This window comes from Panthera tigris, chromosome B3, assembly GCF_018350195.1.
Source record: "Panthera tigris isolate Pti1 chromosome B3, P.tigris_Pti1_mat1.1, whole genome shotgun sequence".
Taxonomy (NCBI): Eukaryota; Metazoa; Chordata; class Mammalia; order Carnivora; family Felidae; genus Panthera; species Panthera tigris.
The window spans coordinates 135,153,731-135,167,009 of NC_056665.1; the positions used below are offsets into that span (position 1 = coordinate 135,153,731).

The window sequence follows — 13,279 nt, forward strand, 5'->3', positions numbered from 1 at the left end:
ACATCATTACATCATCCCAGTGTGCGAGAGCTGGGACCAGGGGGACTTTGGGGATGTCCCAAATGCTGACAATGCAGCCTCGAGTCCTGGAGCCCCCCGCCTGGCTGGGAAGGCTGCCTGCACCCAGAAAGGAAGTGAAAACGGGCACACATTTTCAAAGTGTCTGCTCTCTGTGTTGCGTTAATGGGAAGAAAAAAGCTGTCCTGGGGATGAACAGCTGAACTTTATTCAAGAGGAGTGGCTTAAAGCCACCAGGAACGGATGGTGACAGGCAATCCCAGCAGGAGGGACTTTAAGAAGACACATCTGTTGACTCAGATGGAGACAGAACGGCCCGGTATTTCACTGCATCTGGTGATGGCGGGTTTCCCTTGCAGAGATAAATGCACGGCATGCCTGAGCACAGCACATGAGGACAATCAAATATCCTGCAAGGGATCCTCTTAGAAAGCTGTGCTTATTTCAAAGACACGGTTACTCTGCTCCAAAGGTTTCTGGAACTTGCCTTAGAGATGCCTTCAGAACCACTAGAACATTCTTTTGAGCAGCCCCAACACCAGCAAATCCGTATCTTAGTGTCAGTTTCTGAAAGGGCCAAGGATCAGCTGGTGTCAGGAGAGTAGCTAAAAAAAAAAAAAAAAAGCTGAGCAGGGCGCCTGGGTGGCTCAGTCGGTTAAGGGTCAGGTTCTTGGGTTTCGGCTCAGGTCATGATCTTGTGGTTTGTGGGTTCGAGCCCTGTGTCAGACTCCGTGCTGACAATGCAGAGCCTCTTGGGATTTTCTCTCTCTCTCTCTCTCTCTCTCTCTCTCTCTCTGCCCCTCCCCTGCTCATGCACTCGCTCTCCCTAAATAAATAATAATTAATTAATTAATAAAGCTGAGCTTGTGGAGCCCCTCAGCCTCCTTACAGGATCCCCTCAAATGCCCCCAAATGATGGCAGCATCCTAAAAACACCACCACCCTGTGACCATCTGAGGGACACTTGGGATCCAAAACATGCTCACTCAGTCCTCACCCCTGTAAGGGGGGACGCGGTGGGGTGACTGTGCCCACATGGACCTGCCTGAGGTCCCCCAACTAGGAAGTGCTGGACCCTGTGTGACCTCTAACGGAGCGCACATCCACTCAAGCAGCAAGTAACGCTGGGCCTCCCCATTTGGAAAAAAAAAAGACATGATAAAAGGGTCAGCACTCTGGCCTTCAAAAAATCAGAGGGGCCCTTTCCCAAACCCTCACTTCCCTCAAGGGCCAATCACCCATTCCAGCATGTTCCTCATGCGTGTCATCTCTGTGGGGCCCCCAGGAAGTGCCCTGGGCGCAGAGAGCTTTCGGAGGAGTCCCGGAGCTTACAGTGGTCCGGGAGGATGAAGCCCCTACAGTGACCCGGTGGAGTGGGGTTTTACCTCGTTCTCCAAGACTTCTCACTACTGAGCAGACCTCCTCCACCCTTCAGATCACATCATCCCTGCCCCCTCCAAAATACCACAGGATAGCAGGGTAAGTGCGGCAGGACAGACGGCCAACGCCCTGTCCCAGCCGGGCCCCTGCGACGGCGGGAAGCCTGGTTACCTGACGTGCCGGCGGAGAAGTTCTTCAGCGAGGGCCTCTGGACCACGGTGTAGGACTCGCCCACCACAAACACCTTGTACAAAACAGCGTTGTGGTTGATGAAGTTCTGGACCACACAGGGTGGCTGGATGGCACTCAGGCCCTCCTGGTTGAACACGATGGCCATCTATAGAAACAGGGAGCCAAGAGCTCTGTCAGAATCCACCAGCTACTCAGCCTTACCCAGGGGCACATCACCTGACCAGATGCACCAAGAGCCATCCCTGTGAACTGAGGACGCCCCAGGAAGAATCTCAAGCCAGGACGAGGGGAGTGAGACTCGAGAATGAACACCTGGGGGTCGATTCACTCCTGCTGTGGGGATTTGGAAATCCTGTACCATCAGGCTGTCCACGTAGGGTTGAGCTGGCTGTGCACTGCCCAACTCCACACCGTAATCCTGGGAACGGGACCCCCGGCTGTATACTATTCAATCCTTATGACATCCTTAGAGATTCTTCCACAAAGATCCAGGAGAGGCAGGGAGTGTAAGGCAATGGATCGGGAATTGGGAGGCCTCGGGTCAAAGTCTGCATAAGGGTAAGGGCCATCTCTGGTTGAGCACTCAGAACATGCCCAGCCCTGTTCTGACCACTTAATGCGAGTCACCTGGTGCTGTCCTCACGCTGCACCTCTGAGGTGGGCACTGCTATCATGCACCTTTTACAGATGGGGAAACTGAGGCCCTGAGCAGCTCAGTGGCTGGTTGGAAAGTGATGGAGCCCAGGCTGGGACTGGGTCTGCCCAGCACGAAGTCTTGGCCTCATCACACATTCAGCAAACCACATGGATGCTTGAGAAATGGGAACGTGCTGCTCTGACTCCGATGCCTGTGGGGACAAAGGTCCCCACTGAGAGGATCTGGTAGGGCCACGAAGGTAGGGAGGGCAGAGGCACAGCTGGAGAAAATCTCTGCTTTGGCTCAGCTGCCAGAGCCGGGACCATGACTAATCCCTTGCAGCCCAAAGGCCCCAGGAAGGAGCCACCAGATGCCCAGAACCATGGGCAGGAATGACGGAGCCTGGACAGCTGGCTGCCTGCACTGGCAGCCACCCCTGACGTCAACTGTCACAGAGCACCACCCCAACGTTCCTGGTGCTCAGCCGGGCAGGGCAGGAGTGGAGAGGCAGGCCACATGCAGAAACAAAAAATGTGTGCATCTGTGTGCATGTGTGTGCACATGTGAGTGCATGCGTGTGCCGCAGCGACCGTCTCCTTAGCCTTCTGACAAGGAAGAGAAAGGCCACAGGCGGCCCTGGAGCCAGACGAGCCAGACACGGGGTTAAGTCCTAGCTCCAGCACCTGGCTGCATGAGGGCTGACAGGGGACTCACCCTAAGCTCATTTTCCTCACTTGTAAAACAGCAGCAATAACTACCATGGGATAGATGCTTCAGGGGCACTTTGAGCTTCTGGCTTAGTGGTTTAACAAAGAGGTGGGGGGGGGAGGGGGATGGGGGGAGGATGATGATTTCACTGCCAAGCAAATCAGTGTGCATGCACTGGCTTAAAAACAAAACAAAACAAAAAACAAACAGCTCTATGAGCAGGAAATAAAAAGAGTGGTCTGCCAAAACCAGCTGACTTTAGTTGAGCTTGGGATTCTGAGGGAGGGGTCAGGCAGACCTCAGTACAGGTAAGGAAGGACCCTAATCAGAAAGCCTCACTTTTGGGGCGCCTGGGTGGTTCAGACGGTTGAGCATCCGACTTGGGCCCAGGTCATGATCTCGCAGTTTGGGAGTTTGGGCCTCGCATTGGGCTCTGTGCTGACAGCTCAGAGCCTCCAGCCTTGCTTTGGATTCTGTGTCTCCCTGTCTCTTTCTCTCTAACTCTCCCCACTGTGCTCTCTCTCAAAAATAAAAAAATAAACTTTTTTTTTTAAATTAGAAAAAAAAAAAAAGCCTCACTTTTCTGTTTAAAGCGAATTACGTCCACAGACCTGTCCTCCATCCTTGCTGCACCCAACATCCCCAGGCCCCCGTGAAACAGGGGAAGAGCCTTGCTCCTCAACGCCCAGGCTCATGCCATGGAGGGCACCCCACTCAAAGGGGCATCCCTCTGATGTTGAAGCCTGCCAGGAGGCAGGCAGCCCAGAGCACACACAGACTCCCTGGGAGTCTCCAGATCCCAATGTTGGATGCTCCTCCGTTCCCGATCTGGGGGAGCCCCTCCCTGAAACAGCACACCGTGGGTTGGGAGAAGTGGGGGGGGCGGAGACAGGGAGGTACCCATGTGTACATTTTGGAGCCAGACTCAGACAGCAAGACTGAGGGGTGAAAGCTGCCCCCAAAGGCACTGACCCCATACGTTGGCAGGAGGGAACTCACTTGGACCTGGAACCCCCACTGCTTCTCCCGTGCCCCGGCAGGCTCCATAGCAGCTGGTTCCCTAATAGCTCACCCGACAGGGGCAGGGCAGCACGTATGGCAACTCCCTCATTCCCCGGCGACCGCTATGCCATCCCCACGTGCAGACACTCAGAGAGGCTGGGTAATCTGCCCCAAGTCCCACCGCTGGCAGTGCCCAGAGCCAGACCCGCTCCCAGGTCCACAAGATTTCAGAGTTCTCTTGTGAAGACAGAAGTGGTTTCTTCCCTGCAGGCTGACCTTTTCTGCATCAGGATGGTCTAATCACACTAATGATGATTAGAGTCATCCTTCCATCCAGAAAACTGCAAGGCACTGACCAACAGAGGAACCAGGTGCTAGTGAGAAGGGGCAGGTGGAAGGCTGGCAGGCAGGTGCTGAGGGGAATGTGGGTTCTGGCGACATGACTCTGGCTGCTCTGAAGCATTCCGGCTCCCTCCCAGTGCCTGGCATGGAGCACATCCCTGGCCCAGAGCCCAGGCAGGCCCAGGCAGGGATGGCTCCCCAAGGGCAACCAGCCTTACGAGGCGGCTGACCTCTGCAGCAGGCCGCGATTTCCCGGGGCTGCCCCCACATTCCTTCCCACGGGCAGAGGCACACCCTCGGCCCAGCAGCTTCCATCACACCATGTACCATATATCACCCTGACACTTTCTATTTATAGGCATATAAGCGTCGCCACAAACGTATGCCAGGGAGAAAGACCACCACGGAACTCTGCTTCCGGGCACTGCTGGGGGGCTGTCCAGGTTTCATCCTAAGGTCTCGGGGAGCACTTCTGACTGGGTCAGACTCTCCCCACGGGGCCCTCAGGATGGGCGCTGAGTCTACTGCCCAGTGCACCCTCCCCGGTGCCAAACAGGAAGGCCCCCAGGCCGGGCCGTGCCTGTAAGGGAATGAAATGCAGACGATGGGGTGGGGGTGGAGGGAAGCCCTGAGGGCAATGTCCCAGTGTGGTTCCAAAGACAGCAAGGGCAACCCAATGGAGTCCCTGCCTGGCCACCTGCTCCCCTTACCCCCGGAAGGCCTCCTCTGCTTATGGTCCTACACCATATCTCACCGGTGCTATGTCTCTGGGACTCGGTCTCTACCCCCCGGGGCAGGGTGCACATCCTATGCGTTCTTCCCCGGGCACTGAGTGGGGCTGGGAATGCCCACGGGGGAATAAAGGAATGACAGAGAGGGTGGAGGAATCCCCACACACTGGCAAGTAGAGTGCCGCTGCCTCCCCCACTCCCTTCTAAATTCAGCAGGACCAGCCAGTCTGTGAGCAGCTGGCAGGGACACCACATCTCCAGTGAGCAGCACTCAGAGGGGCCTGGGGCAGTGGCTGGCACAGAGCAGGTGCCCAGGGAGCTATCGACACTGATGAGCCAAAGGTTGGAAAGTCAGACAGGTCAAACTGGGACGTGATGTGACTTGCTGGGGCTCACGGCGGGCAGGCAGACCCCTGGCACACCCATCCCGCCCCTGGGGACAGGACAGGCACGGGGAGAAGCTGGAGACCACGCACAAAGCCACAAGCAGGAGCAGGACAGGGAGCCGGAGCAGCAGGTGTGAGATCTGGCACACAGACCCCTGCGGGCTCCCAGAGAGACACCGTGAGCTGGAAAGGTGGGGGCATAGGGGGAGATGGGGACACAGGGCAGTCAAAGCTTCCACTCACCTCATGAGAGTTGGTGCCATGAGCCACTCTGGTTTTGCAAACTATGGAGCAGGGAGAGAAAAGCAGAGAGAAATCAGTGAGGTTATTCTCCACAAAGCCTGACTCGCGGTACAGGGAGAAATTCTTGACCCTCCAGCAGCCCGTGGGGATGAGGTAGCAGACACGCGGACTCAACAACGGCCAGCATCTGCACTCAGGCGTCTGGACAGACACTGCCAGGCCGGCAAAAGAGCACCCACCGCCCACACCACCTGATGACCCGTGACCGCTGAGTGCTGCAAAGCCCTCCCTGGTGGCCATGGCCTTCACGCATCCCAGGGAGCACAGACAGCCCCCCATCCCCACCCGGCCCGCGGCCCGGCCAGCCTGCCCAGCGGGGCCTGGGCGTGGTACGCACTGAAGGGGAATGCCAGGCCGTTCTTCTCCAGGAGCCTCATGGTGTCGTCTCCGCACAGGCTGGTGAGCTCCATGAAGGGTGGCGAGCAGATCCTGTCATCTGGGGACGGCAAAGAAGCCCACGTCAGCACGCCTGCCTACTAGCCCCCGGGCCCACTTCCTGTGACAGAGCCACCTCCTCAGGGCCACGCTCGACAGCCCTGCTCTCCTGAGCAGACACCCCCAAGTCCGCAGCGAGTGCGCGCGTGCACACACACACACACACACACACACACTGACAGTAATGGCAGCATATTCTTCAATTACATTTCTTTTTTCTTTTTTAATTTTTATTTGAGAGGGAGTATGTATGCATCTGTGCATGTGAGCAGGGGAGAGGGGCAGAGGGCGAGAGACAGAATCCCAAGCAGGCTCCACCCCAGTACAGAGCCCGACTCAGGACTCCATCCCATGACCCTGGGATCACGACCTGAACCTAAATCAAGAGTCCGACAGGGGCGCCTGGGTGGCGCAGTCGGTTGGGCGTCCGACTTCAGCCAGGTCACGATCTCGCAGTCCATGAGTTCGAGCCCCGCGTCAGGCTCTGGGCTGATGGCTCGGAGCCTGGAGCCTGTTTCCGATTCTGTGTCTCCCTCTCTCTCTGCCCCTCCCCTGTTCATGCTCTGTCTCTCTCTGTCCCAAAAATAAATAAATGTTGAAAAAAAAAATTAAAAAAAAAAAAAGAGTCCGACACTCAACCAACTGGGCCCCCCAGGCGCCCCTTTAATTACATTTCCTAACGTTTCCATAATTACAAAACCAGTATGTGAGGAGTGTAAAACTTGACTCAAAAAAAAGTAAGAACCACACGCGTTCACAGATAAGACTATGACAACAAACTTCTCAGCCTGAGGCATATACACATTTTATGCACGCAGAACTTTACAAGAGGATCCTGTTTTGCGGCCCAGATTTTCTCTCGACAAACCATGAGCATTGTTCTGGTTCAACAGAGGCTTCTCCCACCGTATGCCTCATCGGCTTAACAATAACTGCAGGAGTGGTGCCACGTGCTTAGCTCCTGGCACATGTCTAGCACCGTGCAGAGGACTTTGCATGCATCACCTCTGAAGTCTGCAAAATAATCCTTTGAGAAGGAAGCTGACCGTCAGGGAGATTAAAGTGCATGCCCAAGGCTACACAAGCGTTCCTGTGCCTGGGGACACAAGGGCCCTCACCCTCTCGCTACCTAAAGGACACATCTCATCAGCCACCTGCCTGCCAGGTCTGGCCTCCTGACTCTCTCCCTCCCTCTCTCCCTTTCTCAAGCACACTCCCCACCCTTCTCCAGCCTCCTGCAGACACACTCCAGCCCCGGCCTTGCCCCCCTGCCAACAGCTTCTCACACCCTGCCTTTCCTGAGTCCCCGGGCTCAAAGGGGTGCCCATCCAGTGGGTTCTCGGCATGTTTGGTTTCTCTGAAAAGCTCTGGATGCTGGGTCTGCTCTGCTTGTCCGGACGCTCCTGGTGCCAGGCACTGAGCTAGGCCAAGACAGATTATTTGTGGGATAACCAAAGGTGCTCTGATGCTCTCTACTGATTGCTAAATTACATTACCGGTTTGTTATTACTGCTTCTTGTCTACTCCCCTTCTCAGACCAGGCCAGCAGCTCCTCAGGAGGTGGTGGGACCACCCTGTACTTCTGGGCACAGAGGCCAGGAAAGGCCGAGCGTTAGTGAGGGGGTGGTGCCCCCCCCCCAACTTGGAAACCAAACCAAAAGTAAACAAGCAAAGTGGCTTGTCTCCAGGAGCTTCTAGCTACTTGGCTGGCTAAGGTCAGTACATTAAACCAAGGTTTAAGATCCAGCCTCATATAGCTCATAAAAATGAATGCCAAGAATTACACAGGGCATGTTAAAAATGTTTCTACCCGCCCCTCCTTCCCCCCCCCCCAAATCCAGGCTCCAAACTGGCGCAAAATTGTCGGGTGTTGGCAGATTTCAGGGGTTGCAGGACTTCTTGGGGACCACGGGAGGGTGGTCTGGGGGCAGCGTCTGCTGAGCCCTGGCAGACAGTGCTGCAGGCCTTCCAAACACAGAAGTCCTTTAATCCTCAAATTGCTGTGGTGGTGTCTCCACGGGCAGAGGCCAAAACAGGCAGCCTGCCCCAAGTCACATGATGGTCAATGACAGAGGTTCAAAGGGCAGGCCAGGAAAAGAGAAGTCAGGAAAATCAGGGTGGGGACGTACTGGGGCTGCGTCCTGGCTCTTAGCTGTAAGCCACTACCTAAATAAGGCCCCATTTCTGCACCCCCAGCCTAGACTCAGAGCTGGGGTGGGAAAGCTTGTTGCTGCAAAAGCACAGCCCCTGCAGCCCAACCCGAACAGAATGTGACACTCAAGGCCTCAATCTGCAGTAGACAGGGGCTCACCTGGTTTGACTGGAGCCCGGAGCCCCCTTGGCCCACCCCCTCCCACAGGAAGATTCAGAGATCCCTGGGGCCCAACAGGCCACCTCCTGTAAGAGCTTCCAGACACCCCATCACCAGATTTTTCAGAGCAGATGCCTCTGCCTGGCCTTTAGATTTGCCTTGCAATATCCCTGTCAACGTCCCCTCCCACCCCAGCCTACCCAAACTTCTACATGTCACTGACAACAGCCAACTTCTCAATAAACTGCACTTGATATGTGCCAAACAACACAGTCTACACAGCAACTCAAGCCCCTTCACAAGAACCCCATGAGAAAGTACTGTCACTCCCATTTTACAGAAGAGGAAAATGGGGCACAGAGAGGCGAAGCTCCCCACCCAGAGTTACACAGTGAGAATGTGGTGTAGCTGGGGCGGGGGTGGGGGGCTCAGACCTGGGCAGTTGGCTCCCTAGTAGAAAAAGTGTCCATTCCATATTAGCAGGAGAAAGGACAAAGCTTTTATTGAGATGATCATCTCAACAGACTCAGAGAAAGCACTTGACAAAATCCAACAGCCTTCAAGATAAAAACACTGAGCAAACTAGGAATAGAGGGGAATTTCTTCACTGATTAAAGAGCATTTATAAAAACCACAGAAACATCCTACTTTGGGGTGAAAGACTGGATGCTTTCCGCCTAAGATCAGGAACAAGACAAGAATGTCTGTTCTCGCCACTTCTATTCATTCAATACCATACTGGGTATTCTCGCCAGGGCAATTAGGAGAGAGTGAAATCAAAAGCATCCAGACTGGAAAGAAGAAGTAAAACTACCTCTACATGCAGGTGGTATGATCTTCTCTATAGGAAATCCCAAGGAATCCACACACACAAACCCCAAAAACTATGAAGATAAGCCAGTTCAGCAAGACTGCAGAATAAAAGATCAACACACAAAAAACAATTATATTTCTACCTACTAGCAATGAACAATCTGAATGTGAAATTAAGAAAATAATTCTACTTATACTAGCATCAAAAAATAAAAGCACTTAAGAAATAAACCTAACAGGGGCGCCTGGGTGGCGCAGTCGGTTAAGCGTCCGACTTCAGCCAGGTCACGATCTCGCGGTCCGTGAGTTCGAGCCCCGCGTCGGGCTCTGGGCTGACGGCTCGGAGCCTGGAGCCTGTTTCTGATTCTGTGTCTCCCTCTCTCTCTGCCCCTCCCCCGTTCATGCTCTGTCTCTCTCTGTCCCAAAAATAAATAAAAAACGTTGAAAAAAATTAAAAAAAAAAGAAATAAACCTAACAAAGACTTAAATGCTGGAAAAGACAAAATATTATTGAAAGACATTCAGGAAGATCTCAATAGATGGAAAGACGTCCCATGTTCATGGATAAGAGGTTTAATACATTAAGCTGACAACACTCTCACACTGATCTACAGATTCAGCACAATCCCCATTAAAATCCCAGCTTTCTTTTAGCAGGAAGTGACAAGTTAATCTTTAAATTCATGTAAAAATGCAAGGGACCCAGAACAGCCAGTATTGAAATCCTGAAAAAGAATAAAGTTGGAAGACTCACACTTCCCAATTTAAAAACTAACAATAAAACTACAGTAATCATGCAGTATGGTAGTGGTACAAGATCTGACATACACATCGATGGACTAGAATTGAGACACCAGAAAGAGAGTCAACTGCTTTTCCACCAGGGAGCCAATACAATTCAACAGGGAGAACAACAGTCTTTTCAACCAATCCAAAAACTGGATATCCATGTGTGAGAGAATGAATCTGGAACCCTACCTCACACCATACACAAGAATTGATTCAAAATGGATCATGATCTAAACTGCAGATCTAAAACAATAAAAACTCTTAGAAGAAAACATGAGTGTAAATCTTCATGACCTTGGATCAGGTAATGGTTTCTTAGACACTAAAAGCATAAGCAACGAAAGTAAAAAAAAAAAAAGACAAATCTGACATCATCGAAATTCAAAACTTTTGTGCTTCAAAGGGCACTGTCAAGAAAGTAAAAACGACAACCCACAGAATGGAGAAAAATATTTGCAAATCATGTATCTGATAATGGCCTAATATCCAAAACCTATAAAGAACTATTAACAAATAAACAATAAAAAGATGACCCAAATTTAAAATGGGCAAAGGATTTGAATAGAAAGTTCTCAACATAAGACACACAGATGGCCGGTGCGCACGTGAAAAGATGCTCAACATCATTAGCCATCAAGGAAATACACATCAAAACTACAAGGAGATCCTATTTCACATCTACTAGGATGGCTATAATCAAAAAGACAGGAGGGGCGCCTGGGTGGCTCAGTCGGTTAAGCGTCCGACTTCGGCTCAGGTCACGATCTTGCGGTATGTGAGTTCGAGCCCCGCGTCGGGCTCCGTGCTGACTGCTCAGAGCCTGGAGCCTGTTTCAGATTCTGTGTCTCCCTCTCTCTCTGACCCTCCCCCATTCATGCTCTGTCTCTCTCTGTCTCAAAAATAAATAAACGTTTAAAAAAAATTAAAAAAAAAAAAGACAGGAAATAACAAGTGCTAACATTGCCAGTGGGAATGTACGATGATACAGCTGCTTTGGGAAACAGTCTGGCAGTCCCACAAACAGTTAAACACAGAGTCACAGTGTGATTCCCAGATATGCAACCAAGGGAATGGAAACCTATGTCCACACAAAAACCTGCCCAGGAACGTTCACAGCAGCACTGGCAAAAAGTGGCAACAACCGAAATGCCCCTCAACTGACGAGTGGGTAAACAAGATATGATGTGCCCATTCAATGGGGTATCATTCAGCCAGAAAAAGGAAAGATGTGCCGACACGGGCTACAACATGACCTTGAAAACTGTATGCTGAGCGAAGGAAGCTGGTCACAAAAATCCCATATTGTGTGACTTCATTCATATGAAATGTCCAGAATAGGCAAATCTGTCTACAGTGGTTGCCAAGGGCTGGCGGGGATGGGGACTGATTACAAACGGGTACATTTCTTTCTGGGATGAGGAAAATGTTCTGGCCTTAGATAATGGTGATGGTTGCACAATTTGGGGAAGATACTCAAAACTATTGAACTGTATGTGTACTTTAAAAAGGTGGATTTCAGGGGCACCTGGGTGGCTCAGCCGGTTAAGCATCTGACTTCAGCTCAGGTCATGATCCCATGGTTTGTGAGTTCGAGCCCCATGTTGGGCTCTGTGCTGACAGCTCAGAGCCTGGAGCCTACTTCAGATTCTATGTCTGTCTGTCTGTCTGTCTGTCTGTCTCTCTCTCTCTGCTCCTCCCCTGCCTGCTCTCTCTCTCTCAAAAATGAACATTAAAAAAACTTTTTTAATAAATTAAAAGGTGGATTTTATGGCATGTGCACTGTATCAACCAAAAGGAAACAACAAGAAAAATTCCCCAGCAGCAGCAGCTGCCATCTCTCAAGTGCATACTCCACGTACAGCGTCTCTTTTAAACCTGCAGCTCCCCCTCCCTCACCCCCCGTCGTCAGGTCCAGGGTGAAGTCAGACAAGGCCAAGGCAAGTGCTTCCCCCAGAGATGTTTGGGGTCCAGAGGAAAAGCAGAGACGAGACACTTCCAGTGAATGGGCCACATCTAGCATTAGGCCAGACAGCCCCAGTTTTCTGAAATCTCAGGCTGTGATGTGAAGCGGGGCCCAAGAGAGGTGGCACCAGGAAGGAGGGGCACACGCACACCGTCACGGTCTTCCCCCCTTCTCCCAACTTGGAGCCTGCTGACCACACTCTGAGCAGCAGGCACCACTGGGTGCCCACCCTGCTCTTGCTCCAGGGGTAGGTCTGGGACTGAGACTGGCCAATCACACTGCCAAGAAGGACCCATAGTCAGAGCTCAGTCACCAGCAAGAGGCAGCACCGGGTGAAGGCAGTCTTGAGCCTGCAGGGCAGAGGCTGGAAGGGACCACTGTCCACACCAGGCCATGGCTACTCCACGCCCCAGGCCTGTTCCTCTCTGGACTCGAGTACAGGACACGACGATGTCTTTACTGCTTGAACCAGGATCATCCTGCGTGTCCGGGAAATCACACTGAATTAGAAACGACTACGGTTCCTGTTTTGGGGTCAACAACCATTCGCCACCAGTGGCAAGATACGTGTCGTGTTGGGGCTCTGCTAAATCATAGGAGCCAGAAATACAGCACTTAACAAACAGACGTGCCCACCCGCATAGAGCTTACACTCCCAGACAGCAAACCAGGCTGCTAAGTGAGATGCACCCCTAGATGGTGCTGGTGGCGTGCCGCAAAGGGGTGCCAGCAGAGCAGGGGCGAGGTCAGGGAGCAAGGTCTTGCTGAACAGAGACAAGGGAAGGTGAGCAGGTGGCAAAGGCGATGCATCTGGGGTCAGTGTGCTCGTGCTCCCGGGGGGGGGGGGAGGGGGGAGGGGGACAGGCCACGGTAGCATCAGAGCCAGCACCCTGATGGCAGCTGGCACGGAGGCCCCGCCTCGCAGGGCATGGCAACAGCAGAGGGTTCCGCCAGCTCTCCCGTGGGAAACTCGCAACATCACCAGCAGCTCTTCTCCCCCAAAGAGAGACTGAAGACTTTCTAGAAGTCAGCCCTGGGAGCCCGGGAGGCTATTTCTGGTTCCCAGAAAAAGGCTACTGTTGCTTATTTATCTATCATCTTTATTTCTGGATGGGAGCTGGAAAGAGGCTTTTTTTAGTCGGATGGTGGGTTGTGTTCTGTTCAGAGCCGAAACGTTAGCCCCTGGGAAACTGAAACAGCACCGTCCTCCCTCGTCTGCCACCCTCATCACAGAATGTGAAGCTGGAGGCCCTCAGAGATGAGCGAGTC

General features: G+C 52.7%; 1 protein-coding gene across 5 annotated transcripts in view; it reads right to left on the bottom strand.

Annotated features, from left to right (window-relative positions):
• The window catches only part of ITPK1 (inositol-tetrakisphosphate 1-kinase), a 180,193-nt gene that overhangs the window by 15,865 nt on the left and 151,049 nt on the right, over positions 1 to 13,279 (bottom strand). For all 5 annotated transcript variants that reach the window (XM_042990419.1, XM_042990421.1, XM_042990422.1 and 2 more), the window contains 3 exons: positions 6,037 to 6,135; positions 5,640 to 5,680; positions 1,570 to 1,735 (listed from right to left, as the gene is read on the bottom strand). In XM_042990419.1, coding sequence (XP_042846353.1) covers positions 1,570 to 1,735; positions 5,640 to 5,680; positions 6,037 to 6,135 — 306 coding nt within the window. The remainder of the gene's footprint in view (positions 1 to 1,569; positions 1,736 to 5,639; positions 5,681 to 6,036; positions 6,136 to 13,279) is intronic.